The 22,647-nt window shown below is 32.7% G+C and overlaps 1 protein-coding gene across 3 annotated transcripts in view; it reads left to right on the forward strand.

Annotated features, from left to right (window-relative positions):
* The window catches only part of LOC132951127 (protein O-mannosyl-transferase TMTC2-like), a 322,298-nt gene that overhangs the window by 247,658 nt on the left and 51,993 nt on the right, over window positions 1-22,647 (forward strand). For all 3 annotated transcript variants that reach the window (XM_061022843.1, XM_061022844.1, XM_061022845.1), the window contains one exon: window positions 6,128-6,213. In XM_061022843.1, the coding sequence (XP_060878826.1) occupies window positions 6,128-6,213 (86 nt within the window). The remainder of the gene's footprint in view (window positions 1-6,127; window positions 6,214-22,647) is intronic.

A 22,647-nucleotide genomic window follows, 5' to 3' on the forward strand; every position in this document is an offset into this window, starting at 1 on the left:
ATGAGAAATCGTAGTGTTCGCGGGCTCAGAAATATCGTTGGAATTCCGCGTATAATATTGTAGAAAAATGTTTATAAACGGTTGGTTATAATGAAGGTAATATACAGGGTGTAACAGATATGAGGGTGACTGAAAAATGTAAAATAATTAACTAACCACCAGAAGTAATCGTTTCCGTTCTCGTCGATATTTTTAAGTTTTTATTTTTTTTTACCTTTCTAACTACCTATTACGATTATCAATAATATTATTATAATACATATAGGTATGCACATTCAAAATTTTTGTTAAACCCTAGACTAGGATAAAAGTTATTGGATACGAATTACATAATATGACATATAAGTTGTCAGTTGTCATACTCTAGTGCACCCCGTTTGTGTATATAATATTATTTTAACGTAGTTACGGGTAGTACAATATTTATAATGTACAGCGTATACAATACTCGTTTCATAGGTCCACATGAATACACGAACTGTATAGTTCTGTATTGTGTGCATGCACGTATAATACAATATGTGCTACAATCATTAAAAAAAAAAGAAACAAAACAATAAGCCACGGTCTTGTGAAATACAAAAATGGCGAAACAAAAATGTCATTGTCGTTGTTATTATTATAATATTTTTTTTGGTGGCGTGGGCAGTCGATTTTATCGAAATCAAAAACACGATCTCACGTACATATATACACAGATTGGTTGAATTGATAATAATTTATTATATTAAATTATTGAAAATAACGTAAATTTAGTAAAAAAAAATAATGACTTCTATATCCAATAGCCATACCCAGACAACATTTTGTAATGACAATATTATTATAATAACATTTTTAAACAAAAAATTACTGTTTGGGTAAAAAAAAATGCTACTCAATTTTTAATAGAGACGTCTGAAAACGCCACAAATTTATACTTTACAAAGCTGTAGAGTTTAATATTTGTTATTGATTTATGATCTTTTGACGGACCACGGACAGAATCAAATGTCACCATTATGGAAAGTCCACCTATAATATAATATATGTATAGTGCATAATTTACCCTTATAAAATTGGGTTTCACATCGAGATACACATGGCCTAGTGCAATAATATATTGTAGTGTGTCGTTCATGACGTATATGCATGTATATATTTATTATATTGTACCAATACGGCGAGAGCGATGTGACAGATCGAATTTTCAAAGTCCAATAATACCTATTACATTTCGACAATAGCTGGTATTATATGTGACGGGAAAATATAATATTTTTTTTCGCCATGTATTGTTCGCGTTACATTTTGGTTCATCCGTTAATCATAACATTAAAGTATTTTATATCCCCGTAGAGATTTATACCCCACGAAACGTATAGCTCGTGTAATAACGTATTATTATTATTATTTGAGCACAATAAAAGCGCTACCGCGCCACAGATTTGGAAACTTTTTGTCACCTGTGCAGTGTGTATGTTTTTTACCCGGTAGTAGAGGATATATTATAGCACTTACAATTTTTTTTCGTTCCGTTAATCGCTCCATCATCATTGCAGGGAGAACCGCGTTACACGCGTCCCCATCAAATCTTTTAAACGTTTATAACATCCGTTTAATATTCTGTGTAATTTTAATAATTTTCTTTCGTGGCCTGAGCGCGTAATACTATGTAGGTACATATTTCCCGTGGCAAGTTATTATACGTTTCCTGTGAAATGACGTCGTCGCAGATGGTGCAGTTAAACGATGTTGGTGGTCAAACAAATCTTGATAGCGAAAAATCCAACAGAAGATTTATACGTTGCAGCGGACTGTCTATAATAAAAGCCGTAAACGCTGCAGCGTTACATTTTACCAGAGGAGCGCTGTAGTGCTAAGATAAGCTGTTGCATATCGTGAGCAAGCATTTAAATCATATAATATCGATAACCAAGACATTGATCGAAGGAGTGTGATAACATCCTCAGCAGCCGTTATATAGACGCGCGGCATGCTAGAACTCGTCGGTCCAGTATAATAATATTCACTGCTACGAAATTATAATTTGCGTCCGTCGGCCCTGGTAGGTAGTGACCGCGTGGCCGTTGCAGGTGCACGGGTCGAAAAAAAAAATATTAAAACGCGCACGAAAGTATTCCGAAATAGCCACCGCAAAGGTCGCCCGCCGGCCCTATAATATACGGAAAAATAAGAACCGCCGTACATATAATTAAAAGCCGGTCATTTCGCACGTATATATGTATATATATGTGTATGTATATGCATGTATGCATGATAATAATACGTACGCGTACCGTTAACGACCACTAATTTTATGTTTTCGTTGCACTAAACCCGGAGTGACTGTATTTTATGGTGGCCGCCCCGACCGCGGCATTGTAATTAAAATTGTCTTTTGTGCGCGCACCGCGTACCCCCTCCCCGTCATCCCCTCACGCGCTGTCTCTTTCTCGCGCACACCAACACACCCCTAAAACTCTCGCAACCCCTCGCCCGGCCGGTGCTCTTTTATGCACTGCAATGAATACGCATTAAAACGGCGGCAGTGGCGGCGACTACTGTCCGCTAACTCGAGCTGCGAGCCGGGGCTAAGTGACCGAACACGAGATTATACTATGTCGTGAATATCATACACAGACACACACACACTTGCACAAGCCCACGTGTGTATAACGGCTACACAGTGTGCGTGTATATTTCGCTCATAAATCATTTAAACAAACCCGCACACGTATAACATGCAAATTCTGTAGTCGTAATAGTTCAGTTTTCCCACCCCCATCGCCATGTTTATATAATATAAAGTTGTGCGTACTCTGTACATTATTATCATCATTATCATCATCATCATCATCATCGTCGTCATCATCATCTTCGTCATCGTCATCGTCATCGTCCTCGTCATATATGTGTTCGTGTATTTGCGTCGTCGCACCGCGCATCACATCATCATTATAAACGGCCATGTAAACGTATATACAAACATACAATACATTATACTTCGCGACGGAGAGTGCGCGTGTGAATATTTATTTTTTTCACGATAACTTTGCCCGACCCCGCGGCAAATGCCGTACAGAGTAGTCCGATCGCCAGCTCTTCTATGTAATAGTACAGCCAGTGGTCACCGTACAGTTGTATTCTTTGAATAAAATCAATATTATGATCAGTAAATATTATAAAAATTATAGGTACAATTATTCCAATATATATTTTAGTTTGATGTATTATGAACGGCGTGAACGCATTACATTTGTCAAGAATAAATCATTAAGATGTTTGATACAAAAATAAAATCAATTTGACTTGTTAATTATATTAATCATAATATACAATGTATTATGTTTAATTGTTATCATATACTATATATTAGCTATATAGTAAAGATTAGGTAAACTAAAATTAGGTATGAAATGTGACACCCTGTCGGTATAAACTTATGTAAAATCATTTATCTCTTATTATTAAAAGCCGCATCGAATTATGTAACGCTAATGCCTAAATAATATAAAAGACGGACTAATATATAATAGTACAATTTACCCATCTACGTATATCATACAGTTATAATAACGCACTAAGATATACCATACCTATATTAATATACCTATATCGTGGTTTTCGTGGTTAAGCCGTTATCAATTGTTTTTTATGATAGGCGTTTGTCTAAGATGGAGGCTATTCGTAAATTTGGTATAACTCCCACAAATGATCTTAATTGACATATAAGCTATAACATAGCCTCCCACTGAAAATTTCCGAACACTCTGCAATGATGTGCGTATCGTACTGTACTGTACAACGAAAAACAGAACAACGAGTAATAATAGCTCGTCGGGAATAAAAACAAACGAGTAGACAAAAAAAAATCAATTAGCTGATGTTTATGTACGTAGTACGTATAATGTATACAATATTTACGATGTATACCATATTATGTCCAATGTCCATATTATAAAGCAGATAAAACTGGGGTCTAGAAAAACAAAATGAGTCCGGTGCGGAAAGAGTCGCATCGTAAAGTTATCGTCGTGTATAGTTCGCCGTTGTCTAGAAAACGCAATAATACGAAAGTCAAACGGACCGAATACAAACATTAAACAGCGAAATCACAATAATTATTATCGTGTCTACGAAATATTCATGTGCTTACATTTGAAATGTTAACTTTTTTGGGTATAGCGAATAATCGAAACCGGTCACTGAATGTCATATTTTTTTCTTTAAACAATCGAACATCGATTTACAGCGTATGTACATCGTAAAATATATTATAACGTACGCTCGTCATATTGAATTTTGCGACCGAAGATCGGATTTATTATAGTATAATAATTGTAATTATTAGAAGACGAGATCCGACGTTTTATATTTTATCAATACTCACCGAACGCACGAGAAATTCAAAACTTCTTTTCACGGTACGATATTGTAATATCAGCACGCAATATTGTCTGACGCTATTTTTTTCCTCTTCTCGCCATTGATTTTATCCCTTTTAAGATTTAATTCCCGGAACGCATCGATTACGTACCTATCTACTTTATTAATTTTTGTCGACGAGCAATATTATAATATCTGTATCTATACGATCTCCGACCGGAAACATTCAGCAAAAGACGGCATCTTATATTATATTGATAAATAATTAAATTTTTCTTCAATAATTATATATTTAGGAAAGAGCACATCGGTAATTATTATTGTCAATGTCGTTAATTCGTAAAAGTACATCAAGAAGTCGCATGTTCTGCACAACGTATATTTACCTCTATACGCAGTCGTCAACTACTTTTTTTACGACGACGAACACAAAAATATTTTTTAGTATATAATCTAAGGTTGTACCGATGCAGTTTTAGAGCGCGATAGAAAATCCGAAAACATAATATTCTAGGAGATATTTACAATAGTGTGGTCGATGATCATTATTTTTACTTAAACTCAAACAGCATATCCCTTTTGGAACTCATATATCGTACACGTTTCTCTTCGGCATCACTATTTTTTTAATTTTATATCGTTCATAATCTAAGTTACCTTGACGTATCCCCTCCTCCTAACACACACACACACAATATTAAACCACATATTTTATACGTGGTGGATATCGCACAAAAACAGCATAGAAAATGTTTTACTATATTGAACTCACGTCTATGACTATGCGTAACATAATATTATAATATTCATAATACATATAGGTACCTATATATTATAATTTATACATAAATCGTACGCCATAAGCGGTGCACACACGCTAGAGCACTACAACAGCCACCGGTGCTGCTATATTGAACACGTATTACCCGTGTCGCTTGCGTAGGTATATGACATGCAAATATTACTGTTAAGCGTCTTGTAATTTATATATTTTATTTATATTATATTATAGTTTCGAACGCGTTAAGTGCTCGGCGCGGATATTAAATCATTAAATTCGGATCGAGCCACACGAATTATATGCGTGCCATTAAATTTCGTTGTTGCACCCCGCCCAGCGCCTGCGACCACTTTTTTCCTTCGTGTCTCCAACGCGTTCCACCAAACGCGCGTCTCCTGCTGTAACGTTCATTTCTCCCATGCGGGCATTTCGGGGGTGGGGTCGACAATAACGATCATTACTATAAAAGGACGCTATATTACACTAGACTTTAAACCGCGTGTATGATACCATATGTGTGTGTGTGTGTGTGTGTGTGTGTGTGTTGGTGTAACTAAGCGTGAAATTTCTCTATAAGCGCATTGCTACATGGTTCTCCCGTCGCAGTCGTTTCCTTCCGTTTTTATTTTCGTTAGTCACGCGTGTGTCTGTCCCGGGCGATATGATTAATAGAACACAATATTCGGCTCAAGCTCCTCGCGCTCGTGTATGTGTGTGTGCATTATGCCGGCGTGTTTTAGCTTTTCCACAACGGCAATTTGTCAACTTGACAGCCGCTGCTCTAGTTCATTCCGCCGAAAAGCCGAGATGGTTTACTACGGCGTGTGTATACGCAAATAATGATATAATAACAGTAATAGTAAAAACAACAACGACGACGACGCTGGAACATACAACTAAATAACGTCGTAGTGGTGCGCGTGCCCTAAATAACATAAAAATAATATAATTACACTTATATTTATGTGTGTGTTACAGAGGGAATCTGCTGCGGGAAAAAGGCGACGCCGAAGCAGCCGTGTCGAGTTACAAAAATGCGATCAAGTACAGACCGTCCCTGGCAGGTAAATGAGTTTTCGTAGATATATAATATAATATAATTATTGTAATGGCACACGTATACTTAAATTATTATTATTTGTTTTATATATATTATTATTATTATTATTAAAATGAAGGCTTTGACTGGTGAAGAGGTCATTAGCATATAAGTTTTACAACGGTTTATATTTACAAATCCTTTTACATTATTGATGAGATTTAAGACGTAAATAATATGATATTTACATTGAAAGTTTTTTTTTATTATTTACCTACAATAAGTATATAAGATCGGTGGGGTTGAAAAAATTAAAAATATCATCCGTATTGACTTCACCTAGCGCTTCCTCCATGTTGGTGGGGTGGCTCATTATTATGTTTGTCTTCACGCGAGGTTGGTGTTTCTCTCCTTATATGCCTTCAACGATCACTAAGATCGATTATGTAACGCTCTATTGTATTGTTACAAATCGTAGGCAAGTCATCATAATATTGTATAGTCATAATTCAAATGTAAATTCATTGTATACGCTTATGTTCTATTGCTAAAGAATTATTATTATCCTTAACTCTTACTGGCTTTCATTCGGCTATTTTAGTGGTTTGGAGAAAAAAAAAGTTTCATATTTTAGTTAATAAACGAACAACGTCTAATTTGCTATCAAAGTAATCGGGTTACAGAAGCGACTATTATAGTAGGTAGGTATTATAATATATTATTATGAAAAAAATAAATTGTATAAAACAAAAGTTGACCGAAATAATCCGTTCTGTGAGTTGAAAAACATGACTAGGTACATAATTATTGTATGCGTAAAATATTTCGACACAGTTCTATTATAGGGAGGCTTGTTATTATGAAACACAAAGTTAAAATTATATAAGTGGATATACCGATATAATAATATATTATTTACAAAACAGAACTTCCAAACAGTAATTGTTTTCGTTATTTGTGGAGTTAAAAATGAACTGAATAAGTACATGACTTTCAGCATAGTAAAAAGTGCACCGATAAGGCAAAAAAAAAAACAAAAAAAAAATATATTTGTAAAAATCAAATCTTCTGAAGTCGTATGTTTAAATATTTAATAAACCAATCAGTCGACAAATGTCTATTTGTTGAGCATATCCGTCTTCTCAAATACGCATGTTAAAACATTTTGAGAATGTTTTTCTTTTTATACTCACTGTTTGCTTGAAATTAACATAGGTACTATAATATGTGGTATGATAATAAAACATTATATGTTCACTTCTTTCTACACAGTATGACAGTAACAACCGATGACGTTGAAGATTAACTTTGGTTTGCAATATGATTCCTGTACTGACGAATAATTTAAAATGCGTAGGTAAGTGGATAGACAGCTTTAGTGCGTACACTTAATTATATCGCTTCGGTCGTTCTTATACGTTTCCGTTTTGATCTTTCCCAGAACTGTTATTATTATTAATTGGGAATTTATGAGGTTTGTGGATTTTCGTGCATAATTAAATGTTGACGAAACCGTCTACCGCTACAATATTATGTTACAGTAATTAATTTAATGGTTGCTTCAATATTTGTAATTTGATTTACAGCATAAAGTTAATTACAAACGTTTAAATTTATCGAAAACTCGATATTTTGAAATACTGATTTTCGGTTTTAATCATATTCTTTTAGAACGTATAAGTTACTTAATCTCACACGATGGACCTTATGCTAATAATTTTTTCTTAATTATTTTTTAACGTTTAAATAAACTTAACATCCAGTAAATAATAAAAATCATTATTGATGACACTCTTCTAACCAGTAATCATGTATTACAATGCGACCGCGTCAAAAATATGTTAAGACGGCGTCCTGGATAGGCATTTTAGCTACACGCCTGTCATGTTATGTATATTTTAGATTCTGAGCGAAGAGATGAATGTATTGATTTTATAATGATGAATGTTTTTTTTTTAAATTTTTATTTTTTGTGTCTGTCATCACCTTATAGGACAGTAAAAGTGCTTGGATTTTCTTCAACAGCAACTTTTCTAATAGGAAAGTGAATCTAGTTGGTACTTTGGGGGGGGGGGGGGGGGGGGGGGGGGTCAAAAGTAAACATTTCCGAGTAGTTTTCAAAAGCGTCGTGAAAAACAAAAGAAACATTAAGGAATTTCTGTTTACGAGAAAATCGATTTTGGTTTTTGGTGCAACTCTAAAAAAAATGACCGTAGGTACATGAAATTTTGACTGAATGTTTATATTAGCATTTTCTATACACGATAAAATTTTGAAAATAATTTGACTCTTTTTGAGTTGTTTACGGACATTGTTAGTTTTAAATTTTTTTAGTTTTTTTTTCTATAAATATCAATAAAATTTTATTTGTTGGGTAGAAAAACTTGAATAATTAATACAAGGTTCTTGATATATTGTTACAATAGCAGTTGAAAAATATTAAAAATACATAGGCGCAATTTTTTTTTATAAGCATTTAAAGTTCAAATTTTGACAACATTTATGAAATTTATAATTTAATAATTATTTTGTAGTACAAAATATATAAAATGTTCAACTTTTGTAGCTAAGGATTGAACATTTAAAACAAGGCTCCACGTAAATAGGTTATATTATATAAATTACTTTATTTACAATAATATCATCAAATATACTTGATATTATCATAGGCTGACTGGCCGTTTTCGCTCAGAATCGTTTTTCTTATATAATTATACAGATTAAAATAAACAGACGAATCATACACAAGTGTGGTAATTTATATTCCATTTAAATCATCAGTTTTGATTACGGCAGAGGACTTGTAGTATTGAAAAAATCTCGAAACTTGCACTCAAAAACCCGAATGTATGCATTCAAAATATTATACACTTAATTTTTTTTTTTCTGTAGTTAAATTAATAGTATTGTTTGACTTATACAAATTTAGAGTATCGGTACAGATTTCTTGCCGTAAAAATTAAATTTATAGTCAACCGATAGGTGCAATTTTTTAATGCAACTTAAAAATGTTGAGTTTTTCAGAAAAAATTAGTTCTTGTATTGACTTAATATGTAATTTGTTTTTGAAACGCCGAAGAGAAATACGATTTAAAATAACAGCAGCAATATCATGAATTATTCATATTATACAAGAGGAAATATGTGGGCATTGTAGCTTGTATAATGGAAAAATAATAATTTTTTACCAAGTGCAAATGGAGATAATAGGAATTAAAAAAATAACAATAACAGTCATTATCGTTATTTCAACGAACTGTATATATAGTATACAATGGTTATTCATCATCTGTTCAATTATTATTGTTCTGAAGTTACGAATTCATTATAGACGCCATTCGCCATCGATAAAATATATCAACAAAAGTCGGTCGTACATTAACGAATTTCAATTAAACGTCAAATCATAATAGTCGCGCAAATAATAATAATATAATAATAATATTGTTTGCGAGAGATTAATCGCGAATATTGTCCGTCGTTATTGTTTAACGAAACATTAGCGTTCGTCAATGTATAGTTATCGCCATTACCATAATATTATTACTATGTAATTTATCTTATATAACTAAACCACGATATCGCCGACAAACATCGAACACCGGGAAGAAGACATGATTATGATGGTGCATGTCTATAAAGAGAGAGATTTTCGGTCAAATCGATACTTTCTTCATCATCGCAGTTTTGCGATACTTATTATATACTTAAACACTGTTTAATACGGTCCGTTTCACTAATGATACATCATCGGCGACGTGTCGTCACGTACAACTAACGGAACTATATTATTATTACTATTAGTAGGAAGTAGTAAAAAACTTGTACACTTCATTGCAGTAATGCACTAAAAAATAAGAATGCTTCGTTATAAATGCTTTTAATTCATATGGTTATTAATCCATTATAATCATTTTTTTATTTACTTTACAGTTTACTGTATACTTCAAATAAATATTTAATAAAAAATTATTTCATACTTATTTTCATCTTACTCATTATTTTTCTTAAACAATATTTCAATTCTACAAAAAAAAAATAATAATATTTTACATTTTATATGAATAGGTAATCCTAACTACTATCTTAAACATAATGAATTGGACTAAAAAATGTGTTTGTTTAAATGTTCATATTATTATTTACAAGTTCTTAGATTTGGAGTCAATAAGTAAAAACCAAAATAAACTTAAACAAAATAAAACAACAGTTAAAATTGTTTTATAAAAGAGTAAATGCAACAAATCAGCAATACAATTGATAAAATTCCAAAAATTGAAAAAATTGCGCTTGGAAATTTTATATATTAATTCGAATGCTTATACGAAACGCGTTTAAAACTTGCTTATAGCAATAAATTGAAGCGGCAGATGAAAAATTGCTAACGCAACAACATCCGTGCCCTAATTGTTAGTATTAATTGACTATACTGCGGTGCGCACACAATTAATATAATAATATTATAAAATATATATATATGGTCGCGAAACACGTTCAATAGGAGTTTAATGAACGTGCGCGGGCGTATCGAATTTTAAATTAAAGAAATTATCTTATATCTTTTCAAATGTCGACGGTTTTATATTTTTCAAATTCAATATTGATGGTACAAAGGGCATTTAATTGAATCACGGACGGCGCAGAATCGCGGGACTAGTGCACGCGAGTCTATATAATATTATATATATATGTACTCATGATAATAATAATTTGCATATATTCGTTGAGCGCGTGTACCGCAGCTGCAGTTTGCCATTTTCACGCTTTTCCTTTTTTTTTGTAAATATCCTTTTAAGCGAACCCTATCTGCGGTGTAATACGCGCGACGACACAATAAAAGTACGGGGAAATGATTATATAGGTATTGTTTGTTATTTCCGTATTTCTGTTTTATCGACCGACTGCAATTCGCACCTATATCCAATACGCGTGATTGGTTCTGTTAGGTATAATATTTTTTGATGCTCTATATATGATTATGACTTCTATAACGATTTCGCATCACACAACTACACCTACCTATGTCAGATTTTTTAGATCCTTCTATTGTGATCTATTGTAATATTATATACTTAGCCACTCACAGTGACATTGAAATGTTCAAATATAGGTTCACTGCTAAATAATATCCTCTTTCAGTATAGTATTTTGATTTATTAGAATTTTCGCACAAGCAATCAATCATAATTTTTTTCACGTTCGATGAAACTTCTGGGAAGATCCAAAAATGATGACTTCGTACAGTACCTGTACCAACTTTTACCAACTAGATTTCAGTTCGAACGATAGAGATAATCGAAACGTGTCACAGGAAAATCTTAACCAGACCACGAATATCGATCACGGGGAAACAAGAAACACCCAATAACATTATGGTAATTTACAATATTATTGTGTATTACACCAGAGTCGTAAAAAATCGATTAGATCTCGGGATTTGGCCGCATCTTGTTTTATTGTTATAACCGAATAAATAAAGATTTCTTTAGTTTACGTGAGAGACGCGCGCGGAGAGCGCAAAACGAAATCTGTGATTTTTTCTTCTACCTCACCTTCTACCACACCTTCTACCTAACCTTTTTTCTGACGTTTTGCGTTGTTACGAAAATTTGAAGATGATACAAAATATGTTTATCAGACAATAACACGTGGATACGAATGCGCAGATACGGAGCAGGAATAATATGTATTATTATGTTTCATATTATATACGATAAAACTATAAAAACCACACGCGAAAGTCCACTTTGGCGAAAACTGTAAACCACGCCAATAATAAAATCCAATAGTTCCGCACATAAACACATAGGTATGTACCGCCGTAATATGTAATAGTCAGGATGATAATAAATAGAGGGATTTTTTTTTATCGCTTAGCAGTCATTTTCTCGGTAAATGTTAGTTTTTTTGAAAAATATTTTTTACAGTTGATATACTTAGAAAATGATAACTATAAAAAATAGAGAAAAACGTTTGGACTTCAAACCGCGTAAAAAGTGTTCGTGAAAAAAAAAATAAAATAAAACCATCATAGTGATAATACAGCGGTGACACAACAGAATATTGCCATAATCTATACTCTATTCACAGTGTATACACTATCATACGTAGGTAGGTAACCAGTGTTTGAATTGTGTGGAACGCCAAGAGACGGAGTCCCCCTCCTTTTAAAAAAAAATGTTTGCGTATCCCTTCTAATTATAGATATATAAGTAGTATATTGTCGTTTAAATATTCAGGTACATTTAATTGTTACTGCACTTTTACATCACCCTTCTAATTTTTACCCAATTTAAGCACTGCAGGCTGGGTAAGCGTATTTTCTACTGCCTTCATCATTGTCTGCGGTGACAATATTATTACCTCGTGTGTGCGCATGGCATATATTGCAGGTAATCTACAGTTTATGTATTATTAAACAGAGGGCCACCGACCACGTCAAGATTTTACGTTTTGCTTCGGTGTAGTAGTTCAACGGAAATATGGTAATGCTCACAAGGCCGCCCTGTGAAATATTATTATAGCCACTATATTACCATAGCCGGTATTAAAGTGTCCCTTATAAACGGAAGTATCGCTATGTCGCGGAAAACGACCATATTATATAAACTAGTTATTTGTTTTTTGCTCGTTCGTGACGTCGGAACAGCGCTTTCGATAATACAATGCGTTTTTTTTTACGACAAATTCTCTACGAGTACCTACGCGGGCCATTTGTTTTATATGAATTCCGAGTCTGAAGCATTACCCGGTTATGATAACCAACATTTTACATCGTTCGTAAATAAAGAAATAGTTATTATTATAAATCCTTTGGGCGCCTTGGAGTTTAATCATCATATACGCGTGTGACACCTTTATAGTTTATTTTAATAATAATATATTATTTTAAATATAATATAATATTTTGCTCTCATAGCTCGTAAATATATAATATTATGTAGGCATATAGGTACTTTGTTTGCGATAAAGGCTTGGATTGTTTTTTTTTTGCCTCTGGCCAATGACAAAAAATATATTAAGTATGTACATTCAAATGCCAGACGATTATTATAATACTATCGAAATGTTTATGAAATATTGTTTGTTTCCATTCGTTTGCATTTCATGGTCGCAGCTGCTTTGGTCGTCGCATGTTCGTTCGGAGACTTTTTATTTTCCACCAAAATCAGAGGGTCGTTTCGACTATAAATCCGGTCAAACATAAAAGTATACGAGGTCCCCAGAATCGGAACTGAAATCCACATAAGCCTTGAATTGCAACTGTAATTGGATCCTTTGCAGGAAAACTTTGCCCATAATCGGAAATATTGTACACCTCCCGGATTCGCGTGCACGAGGACAAATAGCTGACAAAAGAAATAAACACATAAAAAATAACTTTATTACCAAGTGGGAGAAAAGTTTTGAAAAATAAATATATATATGGAGAGAGACATGGCGGTGAACAATGTTTTCTTTACAATATCTCAGCTCGTAAATAACAGACTCAATATATGTATATAAAAGAAAAAAAAATGAAATTCGTCAATGGGCATATAAAATAATAGCCACTCAAAGATATGCGTCTCGCAGGGGGGTGCACCCACGATTTTTCTTTGAGTTTGAATATGGTTATTATAGTGATGTGGACTCTAAAAGCAATTATTTTTGTTCAAATGGACAGTATATATAATATAATGTGGTTATAGAATTATATATTTTAATAATAAGTTTTACAATTCAATGGAAAGTCAACAAAACGTAAATATACTGGTATATAAGTTTAAAATCAAGCATGCAGGAACAGCATAATTATTGATATTTAGTAGCACTTTTCCTCTATTTCCCCACACCTACCATACCACAATATTAATTTACACGTCCTTACGTCAGGCAGCCATTTTACTCGAGTAATTTAATATGCAAAATAAATACAAAATAAAAGCAGTATACATAAATTAATAAATATATATTACTATATTACTAGTTAAATCGTTCATCGCTCTCTCTCTCTCATTGTTTTTTTTACATTTTGTAAAACGTGAAAAAAAATCATTATTATTAAGAAGTGTACTGTTTCACGAAAAGGACACTATACAATCTGACATCGAGTATTTGTCTTCACTGTTGTCGAGACCATTATATGCTTTATGTAATTTAATATTGTTCTGTTGATTTTCATATTATTAAAAAAAAAAGTTATCAAATAGATACACGAACTGTGATTTGAACTCATCTCGAACATATTTTTATTGCGAGCACTTCAACCCGGATGTCTTCTTGAGGGAAAAGTGAAAATTGCGTTTCACGATGTCAAGTTGTACCGTCCGTTTCATCAAAAGTCTACTGAATTTTTTATCGTATTTCGAAATGTGTAAAAAGGTTCCGGTTTCTATTTCACCGAGTGGATGTGACACCGTGATTCGGTAAATAAATATGTAATATTATATCAAGAAAGTATGTCATCGATGTCGTTTTTATTTCTATTTTCAACTTCCTGATTCGTGGTAATCTATAATGGTTCCAGTGAGTTATATGGATGGGCACGCAAAGTTAGCAGTAATAAATTAGCGTTGAACATATTTTTAATTTTAAAACAATAGTATAAAAGTAGAATGATGGGGTTTATAAAATATTTGTATTTTTCTACTTTCCACGTTTATTTTTGTATAATTTTTTTTATATATTACTATGTTGACTTAAGGTATAATCATACAACTAAAAGTACACTCGCATTACATGTTATTAATATTTACAATGTTTGATCAACTTGTAACAGTACGTATAGGTACTCGAGACATTTTTACCATGGTACTATATTTTGAAAAATTAAATACAATCATATTATTTAATTTAGCACTGTAGTTGAAAGAGGTTCTTTGTCAATATAAAAAGACTCGTTTAGTCTACAACTCTAAAATTAAGTACTTTACTATAATAATATGATATAACTATATATGTACCATATTAAATGGCGCTGTTCACAACCGAATTGTTCGGTTAGCTCGAGCTTATGGTGAATTTCGAACCGACTGTCTTGTGTCGTTTTAATAAAATATTATTATAATTTGGATGTAACCTAAAAGTGTGGAGTGTGTGTGTATATATTATATATTTGTTAATTTTATAGTGTGTTTAGCTTATATTATGTAGGGTGTAAAATCGAAAAGTTACATGTTGTAAGAGGGGCAAAAAAATCAAGTATGCTTGACCTCATGGGTAATACTATTATGTTAAAACGCTCGACACGGGCTTGACTCAATCTGAACGACAAAGACAAACTGTATATTTTTAGTATTCATTTAAATTGTAATTGTTATATTATATTGTATTATTTTTTCCGGTGCCGGTGCCTGAAAAATATCATATTATATAATATGATTATAATGGTCTGGTCCGGGTGTAATATAAAAACAGGTGTCTGGTAATAACAAAGCTTCCGGGATGGCATACCACCCGTCGCGTATACATGGTAATGTGTACGCGTACAATTGTAACATCGACCCGTGAAAGGGAAGAGAATGTGAACAAATCGTTTGAAAAAATAATTAAATCTTAAAGTAAACAGGAAATAATAGTATCTCGCATTTTACATATTAAGATATTAAAATAATTTTACATTTACTTACGGTTGTTTAAAAATTTAAATGTGGAGCTGATAGAGGGGGGACCTCAGTCGGGGGAATCGTTTATATAATATTATGTATACCTAAACACAACGCGATCGAAAAAAATCGCGAACGTTTGTGGCTGTGCATCGACGTGTCAATAATAAACAATACATTATTATTATCTGTTTTAATTATATGCTAATCAACAAGTCGTTTAAATATTCATGTAAGCACATTTTTTTACACAAAATTTTTTTACCTCTTTTATTTTTTTTCAAATTCATTCAAGCACTTCTAATATTGTATTACAATAGTGTAATAAACCGACGTCGATGAGTTACTTTTAAATTTTTAAACTCGTTTGACGGACGAAGTTTCGTGTTTTTCTCGATTGTTTCGACTGTTGTATACGATGTATGTCGTCGCATTAAGCGTCGACTCGACACGAGTACATATTTTTGAACTGAAACTCAGAAAACTGGAACGTGTGTGACCTTTCGACGTCTCAAAAAGTATATTTTTGAATCTAATTGACGAAATCATACAACTTCAATGTCGATACGCGTGTAGACGCCCCCGATCAATCTATCACCTGCGAAAACCGTATACGCTCGGCAGAATCACGCGCGAAGGAAATCAAACTCAACTTAACGACGCTCGTAAAACGTTGACAATAAAATGTCTCGTAACGATTGCACCGATTGCACGTCTTACGATAAAAAAAAATTCAGGATGTTAGGTTATTATTATACGGTATAAATGTACAATGTGCCCAATGTTCCCTATATATCTATAACCTACGCTCTTCCTCGTATAGCCCCCCCCCCCCCACTCTCTCCATCTATCTATCTATCTATCTATCTCTCTATCTATCGGCACGCAATCTCTTTCTCTGTTTTCGGTGAAAATTATACTGCCAATTGTGTTATCATAATATTTTGTGATAGAAGGAAATGAGTAGCACGTGCATCTTGATTTTAGATATAGATATCGGAAATCGAGTCTTGAAGGTGTTAAAGGGGTACGCACGTATATATAAGTACAACGGCGAAGAGATTATTTTCTCGGTTATTTTTTGAGAGCGATAAAAAACTCTCGTTTGAAATGTGTTTGAATAAACGCAAGCGAGCGTGATCACAATCGAGTTACGATGATAATCGTTGTTTTGAATACGACGACGAGGTACTAGGCATACTATTATATAAGCCATCGTTCTTACTTTAAATAATATTTTTACATCACGTGCCCGGCCGCAACATCAGTGTAGTTATATTATTTTTTTTTTTATGGAGACCTGACGTTCGACGATTTTCGTACGGATTTATTTTTATTTAACCGTTTAAACGATATACCTATATAAAATGTACATTATATCCATTGTGTAGGTCCATTAAACCGTTTTAACAATACACACAGTTTCGTTTTATTCAGATTACTATTACGTATCATATAATACCTATATATTATGTAATGACTTATAATTTATGCTAAACAATGTGGCCTACTATCTTATACAACCTGCTTGAGGTAAAATTATTAGCGTTTTAAAAATGCACGAAAATAATATATTCAATACAATATAAATTTTAAATTTAAAAAAAGTTTTTTTGTCTACAGTAATCTAGTGTCATACTTGGAGTGATATAACATTTTTAAAAGTATGTTTGATGTATTGTAATAATATATTCGTATATACATTCATCGTCTATAACGTTCGATCTATACGTCAAAAATACAATTCGTTTTCGTTTAACCCATTATAAATATTAGCTATTCAATAAAGTTCACCCCATATTCCAAACAAGTAGGTTTTATTGTTTTACCAAAAACATGATACGAATTTACGACCGTTATTGTTATAAATGCAATCATCAATAGCAATAATAATTTCGCTGAACTGAGATTGAACTATTCCGTTTATTTAATGTAGTGGAAAATACCGAATCCAAAACTTTCGCAATTTCATTTTCTTTTTTTGAGCCAAATTTTTACAACGCGTGTGTATCGTAAATCCTACGACCAACAACCGTTATTCGTTTCATTTCAAGTTCGTCGATTTACAACGCTACTATAAAAATTAAAAGTGTTTAATGAATCGGAAAATATCACGAGATTGTGATGGTTTCTAGAAAGTATTCCGTGTTATACGTGCGTCGAAATATTTTATGATCGACAACTTTTCGTAAATATTTTAAGAGCCACGATGTGTAACAAATATAATAATATATAGTATATAGACCTCTGTAAAAAAGTTTTTGAAAAGCGGGTCGGATATTATTTTTGTTCGCAGACCATGTGGCGTCAAAAAAATATAAAAAAAATAGCTCTATATTATAATATACGTATCTTTAGAATGTCGGGTACAAATTGACGCATACACGTTGAATATTAAAACATTAAATTGTTGTCAGTATCAAACGAATATAACAAATATATACGTATACAACAAACGCGTATAACGTCCATTCGCTCGTCGTGTTTCGACTGGGTTTAAATTTGCAAAAGTAAAAAAAAAACTGTTTGTGTTATAGCTTAAAAATAATATTTTATTTCAGTTATATTCTAATAGCGCGTATGGTATAATATTATGAATTATGATCCAATTGAAAACGTAGCAACGTGACTGTATAATATAATATTGCAACGAACAATAATCTACGTCTGGCAGTACGGCTGTTCAAACAGTTTGCGGTTTATTATAGTAATTGTTTATATGTATTAAATATTAATATTATGATCTGTGTAAGTTATGGTCAAACATAATATAGTATAAAGCCTCCTGCTAAACATAATACACATAGATATGCATGTATATATCATATTATAGACCCTGTGGTCTCAGACGACTGCAGCAGCAGCAGTTCCCTAATTCAAGCGGACTTATAACTGCGGTATATAAAATATAATTTTTTTTTTGGTGAAGGTCTATAATCTATATCATTAAACCGCCCATATATACCCATATATACGCGCGTAGGTATATACCATGCCGCAATATTATAATGTCGTGTGCGTGGCTTAGAAACAATTTTCTCCTCCCCCCCCCCCTCCACCACAAGTGAAAAATCGTTACGGAACGCCTATTATCCGTGTCCGGGGAACCATAAAGTACCTATAGTGACTATATGTGAAATAGTAATAATAATGATAATGTCCAGATGTACGGCTGCTGCTGTTGAATTCTGCTTGCGTTTGAAGTGCTCACCGCAGTCGGAGACCCGCGTCGTGATTGCACACGGGCTTATATTATATCGGGTTTTAATCATTTGGGTACCTGCGCGTGTTGTACATATGCCGAGCAGAGTTTAATCCGTGTATTAATATGTATGATATGGATAATGCTATATTATATCGGTGCTTGTTTGCTGTTGCTTGTAACCTGCAGTACACCGGACGACGACGACGACGATATTATAATAACCATCGTATATTATATATACAGATATTACAAACATTTATAATATATAAATATATATACACGTATATACGCAATGCACATATATACTATAGGTATACATTATACATACGTACAATATACTCCTGAACATACGAAATCTAGAACCCGAGTCAATATCATAACGTAATAACGTCGTGTGTACACCAGCTTGTACCACTTGTGCACGGTGAGCGTATTATATGGACATCGTCTGTGGTTTTATCCGTATACACGTACTCTACGCCTCCGGGTTAATGTATAATATAATATTAGGTACGTTTAGTGTATTATAACGTGTACAATACTCATGAGAACTTATATAATATTATAGTCGTATTATTAATATTTTCAATTTATAAGTGCGATATCAATATAACATTTTAATGTTAAACTTTTATAGCTAAGGATTGGAAATGTATAATAAGGTTCCGCGTAAATAGGTAAATAAATTACTTAATTCACAATAATATCATCAAATATACTTAGTAATATATCATATGCTGGCTGACCGTTTTCGCTCAGAATCGTTTTTCGTATACAAAGCTATTATATCCTTGAATTGAAATGTAACACTATCCATTACAGTGACTCATTTGTAACCTACTGCGCAGCACAGCGACACCCACTGTCCCACCTTTATTATTTTGAATACTTCTAGACTTTTATCAAAGTACCTTACTCATTGCGCTTTGACATGGACACAGTTACAAACAAATGTAACAGAATATTTTAACCAAATTAAGTTATTTTTTTCTATTCAACTGGTGGTTTTTGCAAATTAAAATGAATAAATGTAACTTTAACTTACGTTTTCCTATATTAAATTAACTTGATGGATTACTTTATTTGACCAGCCTCCATTATAGAGTAGGAGCGTAAATATCAAAAAATTAAAAGTATAAATTAGGTAAAATGGCTGGCCTTTTGTAGACGGTATTACAGCAGTTTGTCGATGTAATGTGTTTGTAAATAATATTATAATATTATAATATAAAGGTAGTTTTATTATTAAAGATTCCTAATGACGGAGCCATTGCATGACTGACTTGATGAAAACTTGAAACTTTACCATGATTTTCATCCATGGCATACATAATAGTATTCGTTTAAAGCGAGATCAGACAATATTATTTTTATTAAAACTCTTATGTTGTGTACACGTGTTTCACTAAAAACAAAACTTTATTAATAACTATCCCTTTAATATGTGTGTGTGTTTTTTTTAATTATACTCACACGATACACACATATAGACTACTTTTAGTTCGTCCTGTGTAAGTTTCGTTTTAAAATATACTTATAAACATTAATATACATCGTCGATTTGTTTAATAACTCTTTGAATACATATATATACATATTACATTATATTATTAAAATAATACTCTTCAACGCGTACGGATAATCGTAGTTTCGTCTCAATTTAAATCTTAATGAATTCCTCATAATATTGCTATAACTATGTTCCTGTGGATTATTTTTTATAATGACAAATAATAATAATAATGATTATTGCTAGAACCAGAAAAGAATTATTTGCTTTCAGTTGAGATACAAATTAATATAAATATAATATCTAAGTATATCCAGAATTTTTCTCTGCTGAGGTAAAATCTTTTATTGAAGAGCAGGAGTACTATCTAAGACGTATATTGATAACAAATAGAAATTAAAATAAATATTTAAAAAAAAAAAAAAACACTTTAATCCATTATAATATTATGCTTAATCGTTTTGAGTAGACAAATTATTAAAGACGTTGGAGCTGGTGCATTTTCAGTACAAAAATATGTCTTAAAGGAAAATCTCCACTTCCTGTAAAATAGTCAGGGTTCATTAATTTGTTTTTTATTTAAAATAAATAAACATTCTACAGGTTGCCTGATTTTTAAAATTATAATTATATAATCTAAAATGTGCATTTGAATAATGAATAATGTTTGTTATATTACTTTTAAAAATAAAATGAAAATTTGGGCTTTGATCTGACCTGAAAAAAGTTCTCATCCTTCAGATAAAAAAAAATTATCAAAATTCTACATATTACTGAGGCCTGAGAGTTTTTTCTGTGAAGTCATTTCTGTTGATATAATATACCGTATCAACCACCCTTAAATAGGTATTAGGAAGTAGATTGGTGGGAAAGTATTGTAATATTAAATTAATAACTCAAATATAAAATATAATTTACAAACTGTACAGAATTGTGGAAATTGGAAAAATCGCAATTGACAAGTGACAATAGTAGAGAGGACTCGGAATTGTACTTCATTTTTATTGAAGGGTTATTTCGATGTACCTACAAAGTGTATCTAAGTACCCGAATTACTATCATAACTGCATGATTGAAATAATACAAGTCCACCCTTATGATCTATTGAAAAAATGAACTCAATATGATGGCATACGGAGGTACCAAAAAGGGTATCTACAATGTTAAAGTAAAATTGATCGACCTTCTCGTTCGTTCTTAATCGACATGTAATATTCAAATTCGTAGTTCAATATAGTTGACACGTGCAGTGACACATTATTTTAGAAGTAGTCCATGGAAAACATTATGATACGTGTTGAAATCAAAAAGTTTATTCTCATAGCAATAATGATATGTGTGAATGTATGATGTACCTAAACATTCATTTCCGTGATTCGACAGTCGACAGAAACGTAAAATAATTTCCACCTCGATAAGACAGATTTACATTATAGGTAGGTATGCATATTTAATTATAATTTATAGTACGCAATGGGAGAGTTATATTTCTTCCGGAAAACTACGACGACGGTAAATAATATCGTTGACGTCGGAGCAACACTCTCCCATTCGCGCGGACACTAAATCGTACGAAATCAACAAGTCGAATCGCGTCGTTGGTTTCAGAAAATTTATCATTTCCTGTATTATTAATATATATATATTTATTAGTATATGTTCATACTGCTGTCGTCTAATTAAATATTATATGTGCGTAGCAGTCTCGCCGAAGAACAAACTCTCGTGATTAACCACCGCCGCCACGACGTCTCCGCGCTCATTCGGTATATATTATAATTTAACGTCATAACACCCGCGAGAAATCCGCCTCCGCCGGTAGGCGATTTATATATATCCTCTCCGAGGAAAACCTTCACTCGCGGATCTTCGGCCAAACTTCCACTACCCTCTCCGCAACTACCACTTCCACCACCAGTCACCACTTTCACCGCCACCGCCCGCGCCACCACTGTATATATGAGCGTCGGTTCTGTAGAGCTTAGTTAGGTATGCTTATAATGTACACACATACATATATTACATATATATATATATGATTTATATGCGAAGAGAAGAAGATAGGGTGAGGGAGTGGGTGAGAGAGAGATAGAGTGAGGGAGTGGGTGAGAGAGAGATAGAGTGAGAGAGAGAGAGAGAGAGAGAGAGATTCTTCGA

This window comes from Metopolophium dirhodum, chromosome 8 (genome assembly GCF_019925205.1).
Source record: "Metopolophium dirhodum isolate CAU chromosome 8, ASM1992520v1, whole genome shotgun sequence".
Lineage (NCBI taxonomy): Eukaryota > Metazoa > Arthropoda > Insecta > Hemiptera > Aphididae > Metopolophium > Metopolophium dirhodum.